Consider the following 18,432-nt stretch of genomic DNA (forward strand, 5'->3'; position numbering starts at 1 on the left):
TGTTTTGAGCACTTTAAACAATTTTGTCTCTAATTCCACTGTGAAGTTTTGTTACTGTTATGTATTATTAACTCATGGAATCCTTAATGGTTACATATATTTAAATAGAGGATAAAAAAGGATCAAAACCAATGGGATTGAACATAGAATTAACATATTTTCTTTTCTTTTCTTGACATAGAAAATATAAGGCTATTTTTGTGGAGCTTTTTTGTTTTAATGCTGCAGTAAAATTGGACAGATCTCCTAGCTGTTAATCGTGATGACTCCTACAGGTCTTTTCCCGAGGGTATTCTGTAAATTCAGAGACAGGGGCAGTTTATAGAATTTGAGGATGTATTTACTAGAGCACATTATCTTGCATTTGACCAAGTTGTATTTAATCTGCCTACTCCCAGTATTCATAATACATCAGAGTAAAATTTGATTTAAAATTACATGCAATTCAAGGTCCTATAAAGCACCTATCAAAGCATTTCTGCTGTTTGCCAGTACCTCAGCATTTACTTGCACATTTACAGGCTCTGAGATGGACAATCCTGTGGTCCAGTTTTCAAGGGTTGGAAAATAAAAAGGAGAATTCCTTGGAATTCCCAACCATTCAAGATCTGGAAATGTCATTTCCTGGATTATTATAAAGCTTAATTAAGGTTGAAATGGTTTACTTTTAAGGCATTGTGTCTAGCAAGTCAAACCATTGTGAAATGCTTTCAACCATCAGTAAGTTGCTAAACTCAGACAGAAGAGTTGTCAGTCTTTAGCAGATACTTGTAATGATTTCTGTATCTACAATACAAGAAACGCTGCTCCACGGGCAGATTTTATGTCAGCTCCATCTATTGATTATACAGCTGGTGGAGCATCAGGATGCGCAAGAAGTTCACCATCTGCTTTGCTTGAAATTTTGGAAAGAGAAATTTTAGATATCATCAAGAGATTAAAACTAATAGTGGGTGTATTACAGCCCATCCTCCCTTGGCAGCCAAAGGCTGCTTTCTACTCTACTCATTTAAGTTCACGGGAAAGATAAATCTTTCATTTAAATGCCATTTATGTGATATATTGTCACCAGTGCAACTTGCTGCTGTAATATATTATCACTCAAGTACTATGTAAAGCAGTATAAGTCATCAGTAAAAATAACAATTAAAAATCCTTTCTTCAGGGATCTCAGAATCATAGACAAGTGCAAAAATGCAACTTATTGCAGATACACAAAGAAGATACCTTGGATTATTTTTCATCTCCACTTGCTGCTTATTACTAAAATAAGTCATTTTATTGATATTGGAAGAAAGAGATGTTTCTGCATTGCATTCCTGTGCAATAGGATCTGAGTAAAAGATTGACACTGAGGTTAGGTTGCTATTCCATAAGGAGAGGCAATATGAAAAAAAGCACAAGTAAAATGGGAGAGGAAATGGTTTCAGTGCTGATGGTAGCAAGGTTAGGGGACAGGGAAAGTGCAACAAGTTAAATGGATGTAAGCAGCAGCTGATATACAGAGCTTTGACACATGAATTAGAAGTTTTAGTGTGACTTCATGAGCATAGGAGAGCTAACAGAAGGATTTGAAGAAATAAAGATGTTAGTCAGATGAATGTTGTGGTATAATTGCAGCAGCAAACCGTGCTGTAGGCTACAGTCTTGCAAATACAGAAGGATTAAGAAAAGTCTCATTTCTATTACTCTTTTACATTTTCATTCCATTCTGATTTTCTTTTTCAGTATACCAAAATGTATTTTAAGTGTTATTCATTCATTTTGCATTTAGTTGAAAAATTACAGAAAAAAATAGAGAAAAAAGAGAAAGCTACGTTTAGGAGAGTACACAGCAATTTCTTGAAGTGTCTGAGATTCTGTTTTGCTGTGACTGCTTTGGCACTGCACAGCTATTTGCTTCTGTGGCCCCTGCCCAATCTTTATCTTAAATACCATCAATTTTAGGATGTCTGGGTAGTAAATATTTTTAGTTTGACTCATTCTTTTTACTCTAATTGTTCAACATGAGGTTTATTTAAACCGTTGAAATATGAGGACATGAATAGCTCATTTATGTTCTCTGCTTTGAATCTGCAAAATCTCTGTGACTGTGATTATACTGAAATTTCAATTGTATTTCCATGACTATGTGAAAAATGTTCACCTCTGTATGTTTTACCATTCAGTTATAAAGGTGTTTCCCATTGCTGGTATGTGAAGAATAAGACTGATTTTGTTAAGAGGTCAAGTCTGTTGAGATTACTTCATTACCTCTGGCAAGCACACCTACTCTGGGTTGTCTCAGCACTGTAGACTCTAGTTCATATATTGCATTTATGAAGTCCATAACATAGAGCTCTTATTTTTCAATTGATTAGTATTCCGATTTTAATTTCAACATTATTTTTATTACTACTATTTATCATTTTGATGGATATAGTGCCACTCTACTTGTCTTTGAGTTCATCTTCAAAACGCTTGGTAGATCTCACTAGTGCAGGGGATATACATCATCTTCAACAAATGGATAATATCTAGTTTCTCTTTTTTCTGACCCTGGAGGTATAGCTGAAGAATCCAAGGCCAGCTATGATAGCAAGCATACGTACTTACAGAATGATTTAGTCAGAATTTCAGTTTCTAAGCATAAATTATGATTCTGGGAATCCTTGCTCAGCAACAGACTAACTTCCCAGGTACTTCAGTGAAATTCATCTGCTCTACCTGCAGGTTTTCAACACTGAATAATCCAAATCTAAAGTAATTACAGTTTTTACCCCTCTTTGTAGTCAGTAGAGAGAAATTGCCATTTGTCTAAATTACAAAAAATTAATATATTGAGATGTGTTCCTCTACATCTACTCAGAGCTGCCCCCACCTTAGAATGACTGGGGGACTGAGCACCAAACTCATGGGTGTGACTGTGATGGAAGGCAAGTCCTCCCCCTTACGGCACTCTAGAGAGGCTCAGCCAGCTTAGCACTCACAAATCGTTGTTAACACACAATGATGGCACTGTCTGCTGCTTTTTTAAAAGGAACAAGTAGAGAAGGAGGTGACAGTAGTACAGGTTCAAGTATAATAGCTGTGATCTGCTTTTAACTTTGGTTAAAATTGCCATTTCTCTGTGACACGATTTAATCACCTTAAATGCTCTTTGCAGGAAAAATTTTAAGATTCATTAAGCCAAACAGGCAGTATGACTAGCCAAGGGCGTGAGCCATACATCTGGAAGGAGAAGGCTTCCCAGATGTATTTCTCTATTTTCTCTCCAGTGTTTCATATACAGTAAAAGGGGTGGGATTTAAGATTTCCCATAGTTGTTAGCATTTCCTGAGATGTAGGTGTGTAGTCAGTTGCATGCCAGGCTGTCTAACCCGAGATCTTCTCTGAACAGAGTGCCGTCTCTTTGAGATGCTATTCTGACATGCCCACCCATCCCCATGCATCATTCACAGCGTTCTGATTGCATTCTGGGGCTCAGGTCCTTTCAAAATTAAGCTTAGCAGCACTGGTTTTTACAAGCTCAGCTTTCTCTGAGCAATAAATTCCTTCAAACAATGAACTAACTTACATACCTAAAGGTTAGTTATCTAAATCTAACACATGCATCCCAGGCTCCGTTTATAGTCATTGAAAAGAAAGTTCTCATTTAAAGAGCAATTCAACTTGTCTTCAAATAGGTGTCAAAAGTATGTGGGATGAATTAACCTCTAAAGATGTTTTCTTTCTGTCCTGTGATTCTTATGGGAATCTACCACTAGGTTAGTGGTAGACGACTAGCTTTTAGACTTCTAAGCTTAAGGATATATGGATGTGTGAGAAAATATGGATGTGGCCAAGTCACAACAGAAAAGAGAGTGAGACAGCATTTGTAGATTTATAGAAGCTAGGAGAAGAAAATAGTGGAAACTATGCAAAGGCTCCTTTACTGGGAAACAACTGGTTTTACTTAGAGTTACAATTAGAGGTTGATTTATACCCTCACCTTCCCTGAGGAACAGTACTAATTTTTGTGTACTGCTGGGTGCAGCTCATGAGAAGGGCTACCCTGGTTCTCTGGCTGCAGACATTTTTCTTGTTCACATATTTGCCAAGTAAAGTAGAGTTGCATAACTCACTTTACTTTGACTTATTGTTGTTTGTTTTGCTTTTTAAAAAAAAAAAAAGTCTAGATATTTTGCAGTCTGCTATTTTAGAAAAAGTTGGGCTGTCTTCTATAAAAAACTAATTAGTTTTGACTTCCTTACAATGTATTTTATCATGTATTACAGGACATACATAAAATATTGTGAGTAGGGCAGTTTTCATTAGAAGTATTAGAATTATTTTCCTTCTTGGTTTCCCAGAGCTGAAACCTACCATTTTTCAGAGCATGCTGTGAAAATCCTATTTTCTAAGGTTATTCAGAGAAGAGGTGATTTAAACTTGGTGCATTTGAGTGTGGACTGTTACTGTTTGAAATAGGGTTTTAACACTAAGTAGGAAATTCATGTTTAAAGAGATCAGATTGCATTACATTATGATACCCTTGTTACTGATGACAGTTATTATTTTGTTTGTATTTCTAATATTTATTTCAGCATCTGAAGCTTGGAGAGGATTTGAGTAAATCTAAGTAAATAAAATAAATCTTCCTCAGTGATATCTTAGGTGTTGAAACAAATTGATACTTAACTTTTTCTCAGGTAGTAGAATATAAGTCTTTTTTCCAATTATGTCCCTTTTTTCTTCTACACCCCTTTTTCCCCGACTATAATTTTCTTTATCAGTGGTAGAGTAGTGCATATTTTCTCCTGAAGTGCCTGTTCCCAATGTTAATTTCATGTGCTATTCTGAGATTCTTCTAAGAGTTTTTCCTGTCTTCACTTTGTGGGGAAAGACTGGTAAATACTCAAATTAGTCTTTTCTTGAATTGAGCTGTATTTTAAAATTTTTCCTTAATTTTTCTTATCTTTTGGTTATTATTTTTCAACTCTAAACTATACTAAAACTCCTCAAAATCATCCATAATTGTTTATAAACATTGTTAGCCCCACTGCAGCTCCGGATGTGTATTTCTGTTCCTTTATCTCCACTTCAGGATGTATCACCGTAAGGCCAGAGCAAATCCTAACCATTGAAAGACTCACTTTCCTTTTCCCTGACACAAAGTAGAGGTCTTTTTCTTATGTTTCGGAAAGAGGTTTTATTAAGAAATACCTGATATAAAGACACCCTGGCATAAAAACCTAGCCGAGAAATGGCTCAGTTTGACTTTGAATATTTCTAGTAGTTCCCCCCGTTTCATATTTTTCAGTTCATTCCAATAAGCTTTTTCTTCTGAATGGTGGTGGCAGCTACCATGGGGAAAAAGACTCCTCACACAGGAGAAGAGTCTTCCTAGGCAACCAACCCCAGTCCCTTGGCTACCCTTGAGAATCAAACCTCATCAGTTACTTTTTGGAGTTCAAAGGAGCCTGTTTCCCTTGGGTCCTGCTTATCTGCACCCTCATTAACCTCTTCAAAGAATGCTGAATATTTAGCAAAGTGCTTTCTTCCCCTTCACTGAAACTGGGTTGCTTGACCCTATCAACTTTTCATACAAGTTTTCTCATATTCTGATGAGCGTGGAGATGGATTCTCCAGTGGTGGACATTGATCAGATCAGGCCCAAAGTCGCTTTATCTGAGACATTTCTGCTTGAAAAGCACAGACCTCAATTAAAAGGCATTAGAACTTACATACAGGATGGAAGGTCTAAGTGTTATATACATATATGTGAAGATTTATGGTGAGATAAATGAAATCGTAGAAATTATAGAAGAAAAAATGTCATATTCAAAACACTGACAGCATGGGTAATGAATCCTTTTGCCTTCAATGAGGTGAGGATACAGCACTAATAACTTAGATTCTCTAAGAGGACAGTTCTGTTCCTATCAGCATGCACGTACAGAACGTTTATCAATTTAATATGGTTTGTTTGTTTGTTTTTAATACAAGGACTAATAGACCTAGAGAGTGCATGAAGGAGTCTGACCCTATTGCTGAGTAGAAGATTGCACTGCATTTGGAGAGGGCATCCTGGGTTCTGGTCTCTGGATTTATACAGAACTGCTCTTGGGAGCACCATCCTCATCACACACAGAGCGCAGAATATGTGAATTTGAACGTCCTCAAACTCATAGCTTCTGCATCTTAACAGGGTCTACATGGGAGCTGGGTGTTTCATCTCTCAAAATGTGCATACAAGAAACACTTTCAAACATTAAAGGTGTAGGGTCTGAGGAGCTGAAGGTTAAACAGAAGAAAAATGCTCAGTGAGTTTGAGGCACTTCAAGGATGTGAAAGGAGCTATTCTGGATCTCAATTCTGGACACCTAAAGGCTTCTTTGGGATAAGGGTGTCTGGGTACAATTTTAAACTTAAAATAGTTTTAAACATAAATAGTTCACCTGTAGGATTAGAAGATAATTCTCATACAGATTGACACAAATAAGAGAACATTATCCAGAAAATACTTTTTCTTTATTAAGGATACATTGTGCTTTTTTACTCTGTCTCTGGTTTCCAACCATTCCACTTGAACCATTTGCACTGTATTGACCTGCTCTGAGCCTTTAGGGAGGCTGTTAAAATCTGTAGCATGAACCCACAGAAGTGTCAAATATTAACAAGTGTTCTCTGCCCTGCTGGTGCTGAACGTTGATCCACCTCAGGCGTCAAGAAACTGAGAGCGCTAATTTGTAATTGTTGCCTTTCTTGTTCTCTCATATGGTGGGTAAGCATGCTGAAATGTCTTTCTTTTAGCTATTCAACTTTATGTAGGAACTTGCATCACCCTCATCTATACAGTAGCAGGATCCTGCCCAGTAGCATACTAATCAATGTGACTAGCATCTGTCTCCTGTGGTTCATTGTTTCTCTCATCCTGTCCCCAGAAGCAAGATTGTATATTTAGCTCTATAATGTTAAATATATCACTGCAGGCACAGGGATATGTGTTTAACTGTACTTTTTGCTATGAGTTTATACCAATGAAGGCAAGTCAAACTGATGCACTTCCACCTGAAATGGAAGATGACAAGGTTTGTGTGGACTTCAGATTCTGGGAGAGGCCATTCCCCAGTCTCCAAACGGGATTCTCCCTCCTGCCCAGAAAAGTTTTCCCTTACTGCAAGCTGACATGGGTGCCTGAGAAGTGGAGTCACCATCTGAAGTCCTGTCCTTCCTTCAGGCCACACAGCACCCCAGGGGTGAAGTCTCCCACCTGGAATCCACACTCACCCTCACTGCTGAGTAGGAGACCGGAAGGACAGGCAAATTTAATATGCTTGACCTAAGGAGGCATAACCAAATGCTTCCTCCTTTGAATGTTTTCTTTAAATCAGAATTAGTTCAATATCATTATGGAGTTTAATTAGCAGAAATAATGACGTACCAAACTAACACTGTACTTTATGTGGTTATGATAGTGTACCAGAGTGATTGTTTATTGGACTGCTGTTATTTTGGAGCTGCCGCATGCTGTCCGTTCTATCCCAACCTAACTAAACTTTGCATAGCTTGTGGGGAAAAAAAAAATTGCCTTCTGCTGTAATTAATATTGAATGAAAGATTTTTAAGCCCTCTATTTCCTTTAGCACTTCCCATAACAGGAGAATTTTCTTGTGAGTACGAAATGTTTGGTTTCTATTTAACTAAAAATATTGGCTCCCAAAATTCGTAGAGAAAAAAAAAATGTGTTTCCGTACAGCATTTCTTGCCTACTCTATTGTCCTGTCATATAAAAAGAGCATATCAAAAGTCATTCCCTGGATTATCTATTTATTTATTTATTTATTGTCTGGTTCTTGAGCACTCTGATTCAGAGGCAGCTACAATGGATCATAATTGCCCACGGCTCCCTCAGTAGAAGATTCAGGCATTAGATGAGCTGAACCACCTTCTGAAGTTCTTTGTGTCTCTCTAGCTTAGGCAGACTGAGCATTTGTCTGAGCCCTTCAGTTAAGACCCTGAAGTTAGATGGGAGGAACCTGTATTAAAGTGTTCATTAACTTGTCACAGAAAAGCATGCCTTTAAAAAGAGTGGGATGCTCAATGAAGGAAAAGGTGCTTAGTGTAAGTTATTTATAAAAATCATAACCCATTACTTCCTTCACAAACATCCACAAATATTGTTTCTCTAGGTTGCTTATTTTGTTTTTTTTTTAAATAGACCAAATATTATGATCATCTTACCAATGTTGTACGGTCAATATATTTTTCCTGCCATTTGTTCATATAGGTATTTGTGGAACCATTTATATAACAAATTGCTGGGAAATGATTGTTTTCACTATCATTCATCAGTATTCTATGTAGATCCCACTGAAGCACTGTGGTTTGGACAATACACCACAGTTGATCGATGAATAAGCTGAGTTATGAGTAACTGATTTCTTTACCCTTGCAACATATAGGTTGTTCTTCACGATTCACAATTCAATTCGGTAGGCTGCGTGTTTTACATAATACTGGGCAAACATAGCACTTATATGTTGATGGAAGCTACTTTTACAGCTTGATAATATAATTTGATTTATCACTCTTCTAAGCTGTGGTGTTCTATTTTGCCCTTAGGGATATGATGATGGATATGGGGGTGAATATGACGATCCAAGCTATGAGGCATATGATAACAGTTATGCCACCCAAACACAAAGGTAAGCATTTGTACTTTTACATTAATTTTTCAAAGAACACTTTTTTTCTCTTAGCTTTTCCTGTAAATTTCCTGTTTTAATAAGCTGAGTTCTTAAATGAGTAACTGATTTCTTTACCCTTGCAACATATAGGTTGTTCTTCACGATTCACAATTCTCACCGGTAGGCTGCGTGTTTTACATAATACTGGGCAAACATAGCACTTATATGTTGATGGAAGCTACTTTTACAGCTTGATAATATAATTTGATTTATCACTCTTCTAAGCTGTGGTGTTCTATTTTGCCCTTAGGGATATGATGATGGATATGGGGGTGAATATGACGATCCAAGCTATGAGGCATATGATAACAGTTATGCCACCCAAACACAAAGGTAAGCATTTGTACTTTTACATTAATTTTTCAAAGAACACTTTTTTTCTCTTAGCTTTTCCTGTAAATTTCCTGTTTTATTTTCCACCTTAAATTCTACAAATCTCACAGTACTTTAAAAAGCTTTCAAAAGTAATAATGGCAGTCAGAGTTTATATACAGAATTATTCAGATGAAGCAAAAATGCAAGCAGCTATACTTTTAAAATTGGTGCAAATTAAGTGTATTTTTTTAAAAAAAGCAAGCGATTAAATCATTTTCCTATCTGATGTCATTCTGAACTTGTTTGTGCAATTTTTTTTCCTTTGCCAGTGTGAAGTTGTCAAAGGCATCTCATATTTATGGCTTTTACAATGTTTTGGGCAAAACCAGAAGGAAATAAAAAAAAAATAATTATGATGGTAAATACCTGCCACTGGTTGGCATCCACCATCAAGATAAACTATAGAAGGGAATTGCATGCCTGAAGTAAGGCTGAAACTATCTGTTTTCAGCCAGTTACTTTCTCAGCAACTCTCAGAATTGATAAAAGCAACCAAGTTTGGAAATTTATTTTATGTCCTTACTGTGTGCAATAATGGGGAAAACTACATTCACATCGTTTATGATTTGTGTCACTAAAATGAGGCAACAAAAATGATCGCTTTTTATGTACTCATACACCACACGCACTCATATATTAATTCAACAGTTGGTCCATGTTTATTAAATATGGAATGACATCTTCTTCACAGTTAAGCTGAAGGATAAAAGATTGCTTCAGCCAATTATTCAGAAAATGCTCTTATGGGTTGCTAAGAGTACATGTAAGATTGTGGAAAGGCAAATGAAATTTTAACAAGAAAAGACACAGATTTTAACTGAGTTAATGTGATTCTTACTGGGCAAGAAAGCAAAGTATACATACAGGGTTCTGCACTCCAAAGACCAGAGGACCTTAAACTTTCTTTTTGTTTAACCATCTTTTTTGCTGAGTGCTTTGCTGACGAAAATGCCTGTCAGAATTACATTCAGCTCCAGAACTGCTGTAGTGAGTGGCACTTGAGCTGATAAAAAATACTTTGTAAGTATTTTTATAACCAGTGAAGTATATTTAAAAGGATTTGTCACACCTAAATGTGAACGCCATCAAGTATACTTTAACAACACTTTTAAGTAATTATACATTCCTAGCTGCACCCATCATGTCACTGTGTAGGTACATATTCTTGTTGTCAAATGTACTCCAACTTTTTTGAAAATAATTCAGCCCATCTTTTGCTACAGTAGTAAATTGTCACAAGAGATACTGCCTCCGGTGTAAAAATAATAATTAGATGGAAATCTCTCTGCTATGACATTGCTTTATATCATTTGAATTAACCTGTAATTTCTTTGCAAGTTGATGTCGCAGGCAACTAAATGACAAATGTATCAAGTTTATGAGGAATGTATTATAATCCAGCTAGAACTGGCAGTGATAATTTGACTCAAGAAAGAAAACCTATAAAGAGGCACATAATTTTGTCAATTAAACAGCTATTAAGTTTAGTCATCAGATATGTTTTCTACTAACGTGAGCAACCTCCAGGATACTTTATTTAAAATCTGCAACTAAAACATTTCCTTTTGTAATATATGGCAGGACACGCAGTCATACTTACCCATGTTGAGTGGTGCTGAATGCCGCCAAGTAATCTATTGATTTCAAAGAGAGCACTTTCGGAACAGCACACTTCTCATTTCAAAGATTTAAAGAACAAATGGACCATTAGATACACATTTTCGATTTCTGTACCTTATTGGCCATTTAGCTACACAGAAATGCCTCCCTACTGAGCCAAAATAATACAATACAATGAAACAGTATGACCAAAATATTTGGTTAGATGTATATAACAAAAAGTTTTCTCCCAATCTCAGATCTTGGTTATTAGTATACTCCAATCATATGAGCAAGACATATCATGCACACACCTAACAAAGAAGATAAGTAGCACTGCTTCAAAGTACTTATTCATCTCATCCAGTGTGTGATTTACAGGAAAAAAAATAACAAAAACTTGTAAACAATGTCTGTGCTCAGCAAGAAAAATATCATTACCGCCCTCTGCAGGGATTGACTGAAATTCTAAAGTATGAGACGAGAAAAAATTGTAGTTAGTGGCTTAATGCAGAGCGCCAAGATTTCTGTTCACATTGAGGGCAGAGTTTCGACTCGCTTTTTACGGCTCGTTAAGGAATCAATATGGAAATTCTTAGAGAAGGTACAAACTCTTGTCTGACTGTCTGTCTCACCATGCATGTTGACCAAGCCTTACCCTCTTCATTGCTTCAAACAGAAGAATCTGTTGGGGCAGGGGGCGCGAACAGACGCGGTGGGGTGGATGGTCTGAATGCAAGTGTGCTTTAGAGCACATAACAAGTCGTGCCTTGTTCCCCTACTCACCCAATGCACAAAGTGAAGATAGTGTTTGGGCTACCTGCCACCACCACCCCTGTTACCTATACCTTTGTCTTCCAGACCTCATATCTACTTCCCATTTGCTCACCAGAGGCTTTCTGCCCATATACGTTCCTTCTCGGGGCCCTTAGTCCTTCATCACCCAAGAGGTCTGATTTAGACTTTTTCATAAATTAGGCTCTGCCAACAGCAGAGAAAATGAGCACACTACCGACATACACCACGGTGCTACAACATAGGATTATGATTTAGTAGAAGGAGCACCAAAAATACCAAGCCCCACGACCATCCAGATGCAAGTAGAGATAAATGCTGTACTTTTGTGCACAATTATCTGAAGATTTGTACTAAAGGTCAGGGACAGTGTTGCGGGCCCAGCAATACATTTTGTATAGATCCTTCTCTAATGAACTCTACTACTGCCATCCTTCCAGACAGAGAGCTCTGTCCTTCATGACAGCAGTCTGATTTTTAGGCTGAAAATAGGGGGATGGGGCCACTTGTGGAAGACACCATGACAGAGTCTCAGGATCAGACTGGAATGAAACCCACAATAAGTCTGTGTGGCTGAATGAGCTGAGGCACCTCAAGAGCACTTTGAAATGGACACAATAAGCAACTTGAAGAAAGAGAACAGCAGGACCCTCACTATGGTAAGTGCCACCTGTACCTTATTATGTTTGGGGAGACTAATTTTAGGAAGGAGAGAATTATGGGCTATGACAAATACAGTCTATATTGCATGAGGTATGTCTTGCTGTAACTAACAGAAGCTGTATTTTTAAAGCCACCTTTTTTCTTCCTCATCTTCCTGTCCCATAACAACAACCCAGAACACAGGATGGAACCTCAGGACAAAGATTTAAATGAACAACTGGCTGCCCTTCCCAATTGTGTTTATAACCATTATTTACAAGATTCCATGAAAGACTACAGGGTTAGCAAGGACATTTAGAAACCCTGCTCATTTTAGAAATTTGTTCATACTGATATCAAAATATAGTTTTTAAGGTAATTAGAATGAAAGGTTTGTCCGATGCCAAAGAGAACAAGGAAACAACCATTTGTGGGCAGGGGAAGACATCAGATCTGACATACTTCCCATGGGCAATGTTGCACTGCACTTCGAATTTCTCAATGAAACCTCTTTTTCCTCTCTCTTCCTCTCCCTTCCATACACTGTGAAGATGGCTTTCAGTGATAAGTACATCTGCCTGCCCACACACACCAAGAGATATTCAGTAGTTGTTAAGTTTATACACTACTCCCTAGGCACTTGGAAGTCTGGCAGAGAACACTCAAACCCTTTCTGCCAGCTAGATTTACCTCCTGAACCTCTAGTCTGACAACTTTGGTTAAAAATATAAATCCTAGACGTGCTATTCAGAAGTAAAAATCCCTTTCTGAATATGATTGCCATCCCTGCTCTTCACCATTGCCTGTTCACCTGTGCCAATGGTGAGACGCAGAAGGAAGATAAGGGAAAGAATTAGCCTGATCTTATCAAACAGCATCATCTCATCTCAGCAACCAGTTACTATCCATCTAAGTTTTCCACTCCCCTTACACTTGGCACTTTAAAACTTGGAAGAAGTATATTCTGGTTGTCTCACAGAATTCTGGCATTAAACAAAATTACTATCACTGCACAGGTGTTTAGCTAGACTCAACCCTCACCTGTGAGCCATTCTATCAGATGCTACCCAATTTCCCTTGCTAAGGTAGATGTCGTTCCTGTGCAGGCCTGTAAAGCTATGGTGCTTGTCCACTTTTTGATGATTCTTAGCAGTTCAAGTACACTGATATTCTCAATGGCTTCTTACCTTCAAACCATGTTGGAACATGTGGTGGCAACCATTCTTCCTTTCCATTCCCACTCAGATATTGATATAAAGAAATAAATATGATTTTTACAGGGCAACAAGCAAGTTCATGAAACAAAACTCCAAAATGGTAGAAGTATCAATTTCCAACTCAGCTGTAACACAGAAGCTGTAGGAGAATTCTATTAGTTTTCAAAATATAATACACTTTTTGATTTTCTTAGCAGGAACTTATAAGTCTGTTGAACCGCCACCACTGTCCAGGATTCATGGGCTGAGAACACTAGATCACCCGGAGAAAAGGATGAAAAGTTTAGTGAGAGGATCTACAAGATCTGCCTCTTTGGTTACTCAGAGGTTGGTAGGGGATCAGACTGTAGCACATGCAAAGTGTGGCCAAACTCCTCAGCCAAGACCAACAGAACAATTTTGCGGAAGTGGATCAGTTGCTGATGAACCAGCTGAGAACCGTGATGGCCAGCAGAGCCATCTTCAGCTCCGCTACCACATCTATAGTCATCTCCACTGACCTTTGTGTCTCTGCCAGCACCAGCAGTTTCATTTCAAAAGTACCATGTCTCACAGCCAAAAGAGATACTAAGGAAATCTGGGACTGACTGGCCGGTCACGGGATGAACCAGGAAGGGTATGTTCTATTTAATCCACTTGTGCATAATCTATCCAACCATATATAGTGTAAACAATGGTGCCTGACAGGGAAAAGCAAAGGAAGTCAATGATTGTCCATTGAAGCTTAAAATTTGGGTTTGATATAGTTTCCCTGTTCCACAGTGCCTGGCATGAACACTCACACATCAATCAGTTCTGTTTTTTGTGAACAGGTAGTTGGTATATTGGCAATGACTTCCAGGGCTGGTTGGTTGGCTTGTTCCTCTGTCTTTTGTTCTGTCTGGCTTTTGTTAAAAACATAGTTCAGCTGCAAAATGCGTTGCCGAGTGGGTGCTTACTAAAGAAAGAAGAGTCTGTGACTCCCATCCTAAGCTGCAAATAGACTTGCAAATATCAGAAAACCTGTAACATGCTGACAAGAAGAATAAATAATTCAGTTGTAAAAGATAGATGAAAACAGTGCAAAACTTTTCTGTTACAGTTGCCATCCCACAGTGACACAGGCCTTCTCATGACACATCTTCATCTATGCTGTGACTGCAAGATGACATAGGTGAAGGGCATTTCTCTTGCCTGCCTGGAGCCAGCCTCACTAATGACAGTAACCCAATTTTAGGGCCTTGAAGCAATTCTTGGCAAAATATTTACTGTTAATCTTGCAAATATTTTATGTAATGCTATAGGCAACAGTCCTCTGGACACACATTCCATGCTGGTATGCAGATAGTTTTGGGACAATGACTTCTTTTTGGTCTGTCAAACGCACACTGCAAACCCACCCTGCAACTGCTAAGCAAACAACCAAACTTCTGTTTCTGATGCAGAAATGCATGTTATTGGTCATGTCATCTCTGAACTTCATCTCTAAGAGGTTAATGGTAGTACAGAATCTAAATCTTAATGTAAAGAAAGATGGCATTAATACGTCTGAAATAAATTCTAAGTTTTTACATGATCTGAAGACTTACACACGTTGTGTTAGATAAGTGCCAAAATGAAATTATCTTAGAGGACTGAAGAAGAGAGAAAGGAAAGGTGCAGTATCAGAGAATTTCAAGCTGACTGGCATAGCTTTCATCTAACTGAATTATATTTAATTCAAAAGATATAATTATCTTGTGGTTCATACCTATAGCTGTGCTGTCATGTGCAAAGTCCCACTGGGCTCCTGTTTCTCAATGCTAGTAACAAAAATATAATGAGAAAAACAAGTTTCAGGGCATATATGCTGCCTATGTCCACTTTCCTGCTATGGCAGATAGTTGCTATGACCATATCAATGTAGTAGTATCCCAGTAACTGTATGTTCATAGCAATACCTATCAATTTGACCTGTAATAGGCTCTGCGATTCTGATTCACGTTCTTATAATGACTCAGACCCACTGAAAATTTCAAGAGCATATTCAACCATTGAGATTGAATATATGACCAGTTATTGACTTTGAAAAGAAACTTTGTTTTCCTGGTTATTCTTGTTTCTATTGTTAAGTTCATGCTATCTACTGTACAGCTTGTGTTTACAGCTCCTTTTTCTGCAGTGTGGGCTGCTAGTACAGGGTATTTAGGGATCACTTACTTATTTCTGATCTGATATGCAGGAATGACCACAGTTCAGCTCATGTCACTTAATGTGGCTTATGGTACAATCACTTCAGTTCAGAGACATGCTGCAAAATGATTTAGGAAGTAAAGCAAAGAATATTTTATCCAGTTGAATCTCCAGGAATTATTTACGTCAGCAGTCTATATTTGCCTGAGCTCCAGTTCATCCTGGTTACCCTTGCTTGACCTCCAGATAGCAAGACTTTGTACGTACATGTGTTTCCAAAGATGAGCTCTTCACGAACAGTGCTGCAAGTAAAATAACACTTGTACTTGTACACTTGTAAAGACAGCAGTACCAGTACATAGTTCTGCTGGGCATACTTTGATGGACTCTACCCAATGGGCTATTCTTCTCTCCAAGCTCCTTTTCGATTCAGCAAAAAATGATGGCCCTATGTTTCAGTAGCAGAAATTTAGTATTAACATTAGGAGGGAGTGAAGAATAGTAACACATGACTAGAGTGCTTGGTAATCTCCATCACCATAGCTTTTAAAACCACATTAGAGAACTTTCAGTAAAGAATCATGTAAATAAATTTGTGTGCTTATAGGTACATGAAATGATCTAAGTGACATCTTAAGGTCCCTTCTAGCTCTATTTTCTGTTACCTTTTCCCCTTTTTGTTAATGCATGACTAGGTTTACTTCAAGATAACAACACAGGATATTCTAATTGGACTAAGGAAGCTGTTTTGTTACAAATAAAAAGAAAGTAACCCCATTCTCAAACTCCATTTTGATTTGTGGAGTTTTTATGACTGATAGAAATCCTTTTAGGAAAAATTAAAGTAAATCTGATGTTTCAAGAACTAAAAACGTAAATGTATTTTTAATAGAGTAGGATACTGACTTTCATATGTTTTTCATGTTGTGTTAAATTACAGTAAATAATTCTAGACCATTCCTTCAGGATGATCTCACAATAAAGATATCAGATCTTAATTTTTCACAGATAGCATTTTCATCTAGATACACAAATATACACAAACTGAAGACTATAATACATCTCATAATACAGTATAATGCAGCACTGCATGAACTTTCTGGTTTAGACTGTCTCCTTACTTATGCTGAAAAGGGGCAAAATTCATTAGGGGAAAAAAAATCTTAGATGCACAAGTATCAAGAGACTGAAGAGTTATATTAATTCTATTTGCCACTACCAAGGAAATTAATATCATGGCCAACTCATGTAAAGCATAACTACCTTAGATGCTCCTTTTAGTTTCAAGTATTGATGTAGATTTCTTACAACAGTGCCAGGGTACATACAACAATAGTCAGTGCAAATTACAACACAAAACCTGTTTTCTCAGTCTTCTCACTGACATCTGTAGTCATGAGAAGAGTAAATAAGTCTGCCAGGATTCTGCAAGAATGAACTGCTAAAAACCGTCTGCTGTGGATCTAAGGGACAGATAGCAGCAGCATTCAGAATGCTTATAGCTTTCACTGATGTGATAGCTATCTTGGAGCCACCCAGTTTAGAGGCCACCTTTGTCCTTGTAAGTGATGTAACAGCATTAATTCATTATCATCACTTTAAAGTCTAGAAATCCAAGTAGCTGATCAGCATGTTACTGTACTAGAGTTGTACAACTTGAAAAGCTTCAAAGATCTTGGAGTCAAAATTCCTGAAAAGCTTCTACCTGCATGACAGAAATGACTCTCATATTCCATTTTGTGCAGAACCTTTTTTGATAAATATTTGAGGGAAAACTTCATTTGAATACTTCTGAAAATCTAATTAGAACAGTTACTTGAGAAAACTATTGCCAGTAACAAATGGCTGTTGTACAGCAGATAAGTTCTGATCCCTATTTCTGGATTCAGTCTTCAAATGACAGCTATCAGTTTCCTTACCTGCTGATAGACATTTGGGGAGGGGGGAGAAGCCTGGCAGACTTCCAGTAAGTTCCTATCTGTTGCCAATGTCTCCAGTATGTTTGTACCTACCACTTGTAGTGTAGTTCAGTGTTTCCTGACGTGTCCAAATACCTACCCTCCCTCCAATTGAATCCCCAGCTATAATGCTGTGGAGGAATTTCCAAGCAAAAGATAGCAGAAATGCTCAGGGTAAAAATAAGATCTTTGGCTCTTTAATTGAATACCAAAGAACTAGGGAGCAAATATTTCTGAACAGTCTTAAGACAGAGACTTAGAGTTGCTGTTGAGAAACTTTCAATCATATTCAGATATTCTCTTTCCTAACATCTTGCTGAGGACCTTTAGTAAACAGCATTTCTCAGATTCATATGTTCTGATGCATTCAGAAGGAAAACTCTGAGAGAGGTCAATGATCTTCCTTGAATGTGGAATGAGTCTAGTAAATTCTTAAAGCAATGATCAGATACCCACTGTTTTTGACTGCTTGCTTTGTAAAAAGTTCCTGCAGACTTGTTGTGGAGAGAACTATCCATAGTTAAATGGAACAATTTTGTCCTTAGTTTAAAAGTGGTGGCTAGACAGGACTGTGAATAATCATTAATTTATTTAGTAGATTATCACATGGTTAAATCTTTTGGTGATACGATTGGAGGTTTACTCACTTGTCTCTCACTATCAAAATATTACTATATAGTAAAATATATAGACACATAAATATAATTCAAGCTGCAATAGGTAGAGTGGTCACACTGGTTCTTTGTAAAATGGGATATTCATTATTATTTTCTCTACTGTGCACTCTCTCACTTTTTAACCAGTATGCATTGTATTTATACTTTGTCATATTTCATTTTAGCTTTGTGCTTATATCCACCTGTTCATAAATAAAGATTTCCCCGTATTTTATTTTCAACCTGTTGAAATCAATCAAGCCAGGAAGCCTAGAATATGACATTTTATGTAGCTTCACAGCAATCCACTTATGGCATTCATCATCGC

General features: G+C 37.5%; 1 protein-coding gene across 1 annotated transcript in view; it reads left to right on the forward strand.

The window, feature by feature from the left end:
- Positions 1–18,432, forward strand: part of KHDRBS2 (KH RNA binding domain containing, signal transduction associated 2) — a 312,654-nt gene that overhangs the window by 269,092 nt on the left and 25,130 nt on the right. Inside the window, exon 7 of the mRNA XM_009279735.1 lies at positions 8,587–8,669. Within this exon, the coding sequence (XP_009278010.1) occupies positions 8,587–8,669 (83 nt within the window). The remainder of the gene's footprint in view (positions 1–8,586; positions 8,670–18,432) is intronic.

Source organism: Aptenodytes forsteri, unplaced genomic scaffold (assembly GCF_000699145.1).
Source record: "Aptenodytes forsteri isolate BGI_AS27 unplaced genomic scaffold, ASM69914v1 Scaffold115, whole genome shotgun sequence".
NCBI lineage: Eukaryota > Metazoa > Chordata > Aves > Sphenisciformes > Spheniscidae > Aptenodytes > Aptenodytes forsteri.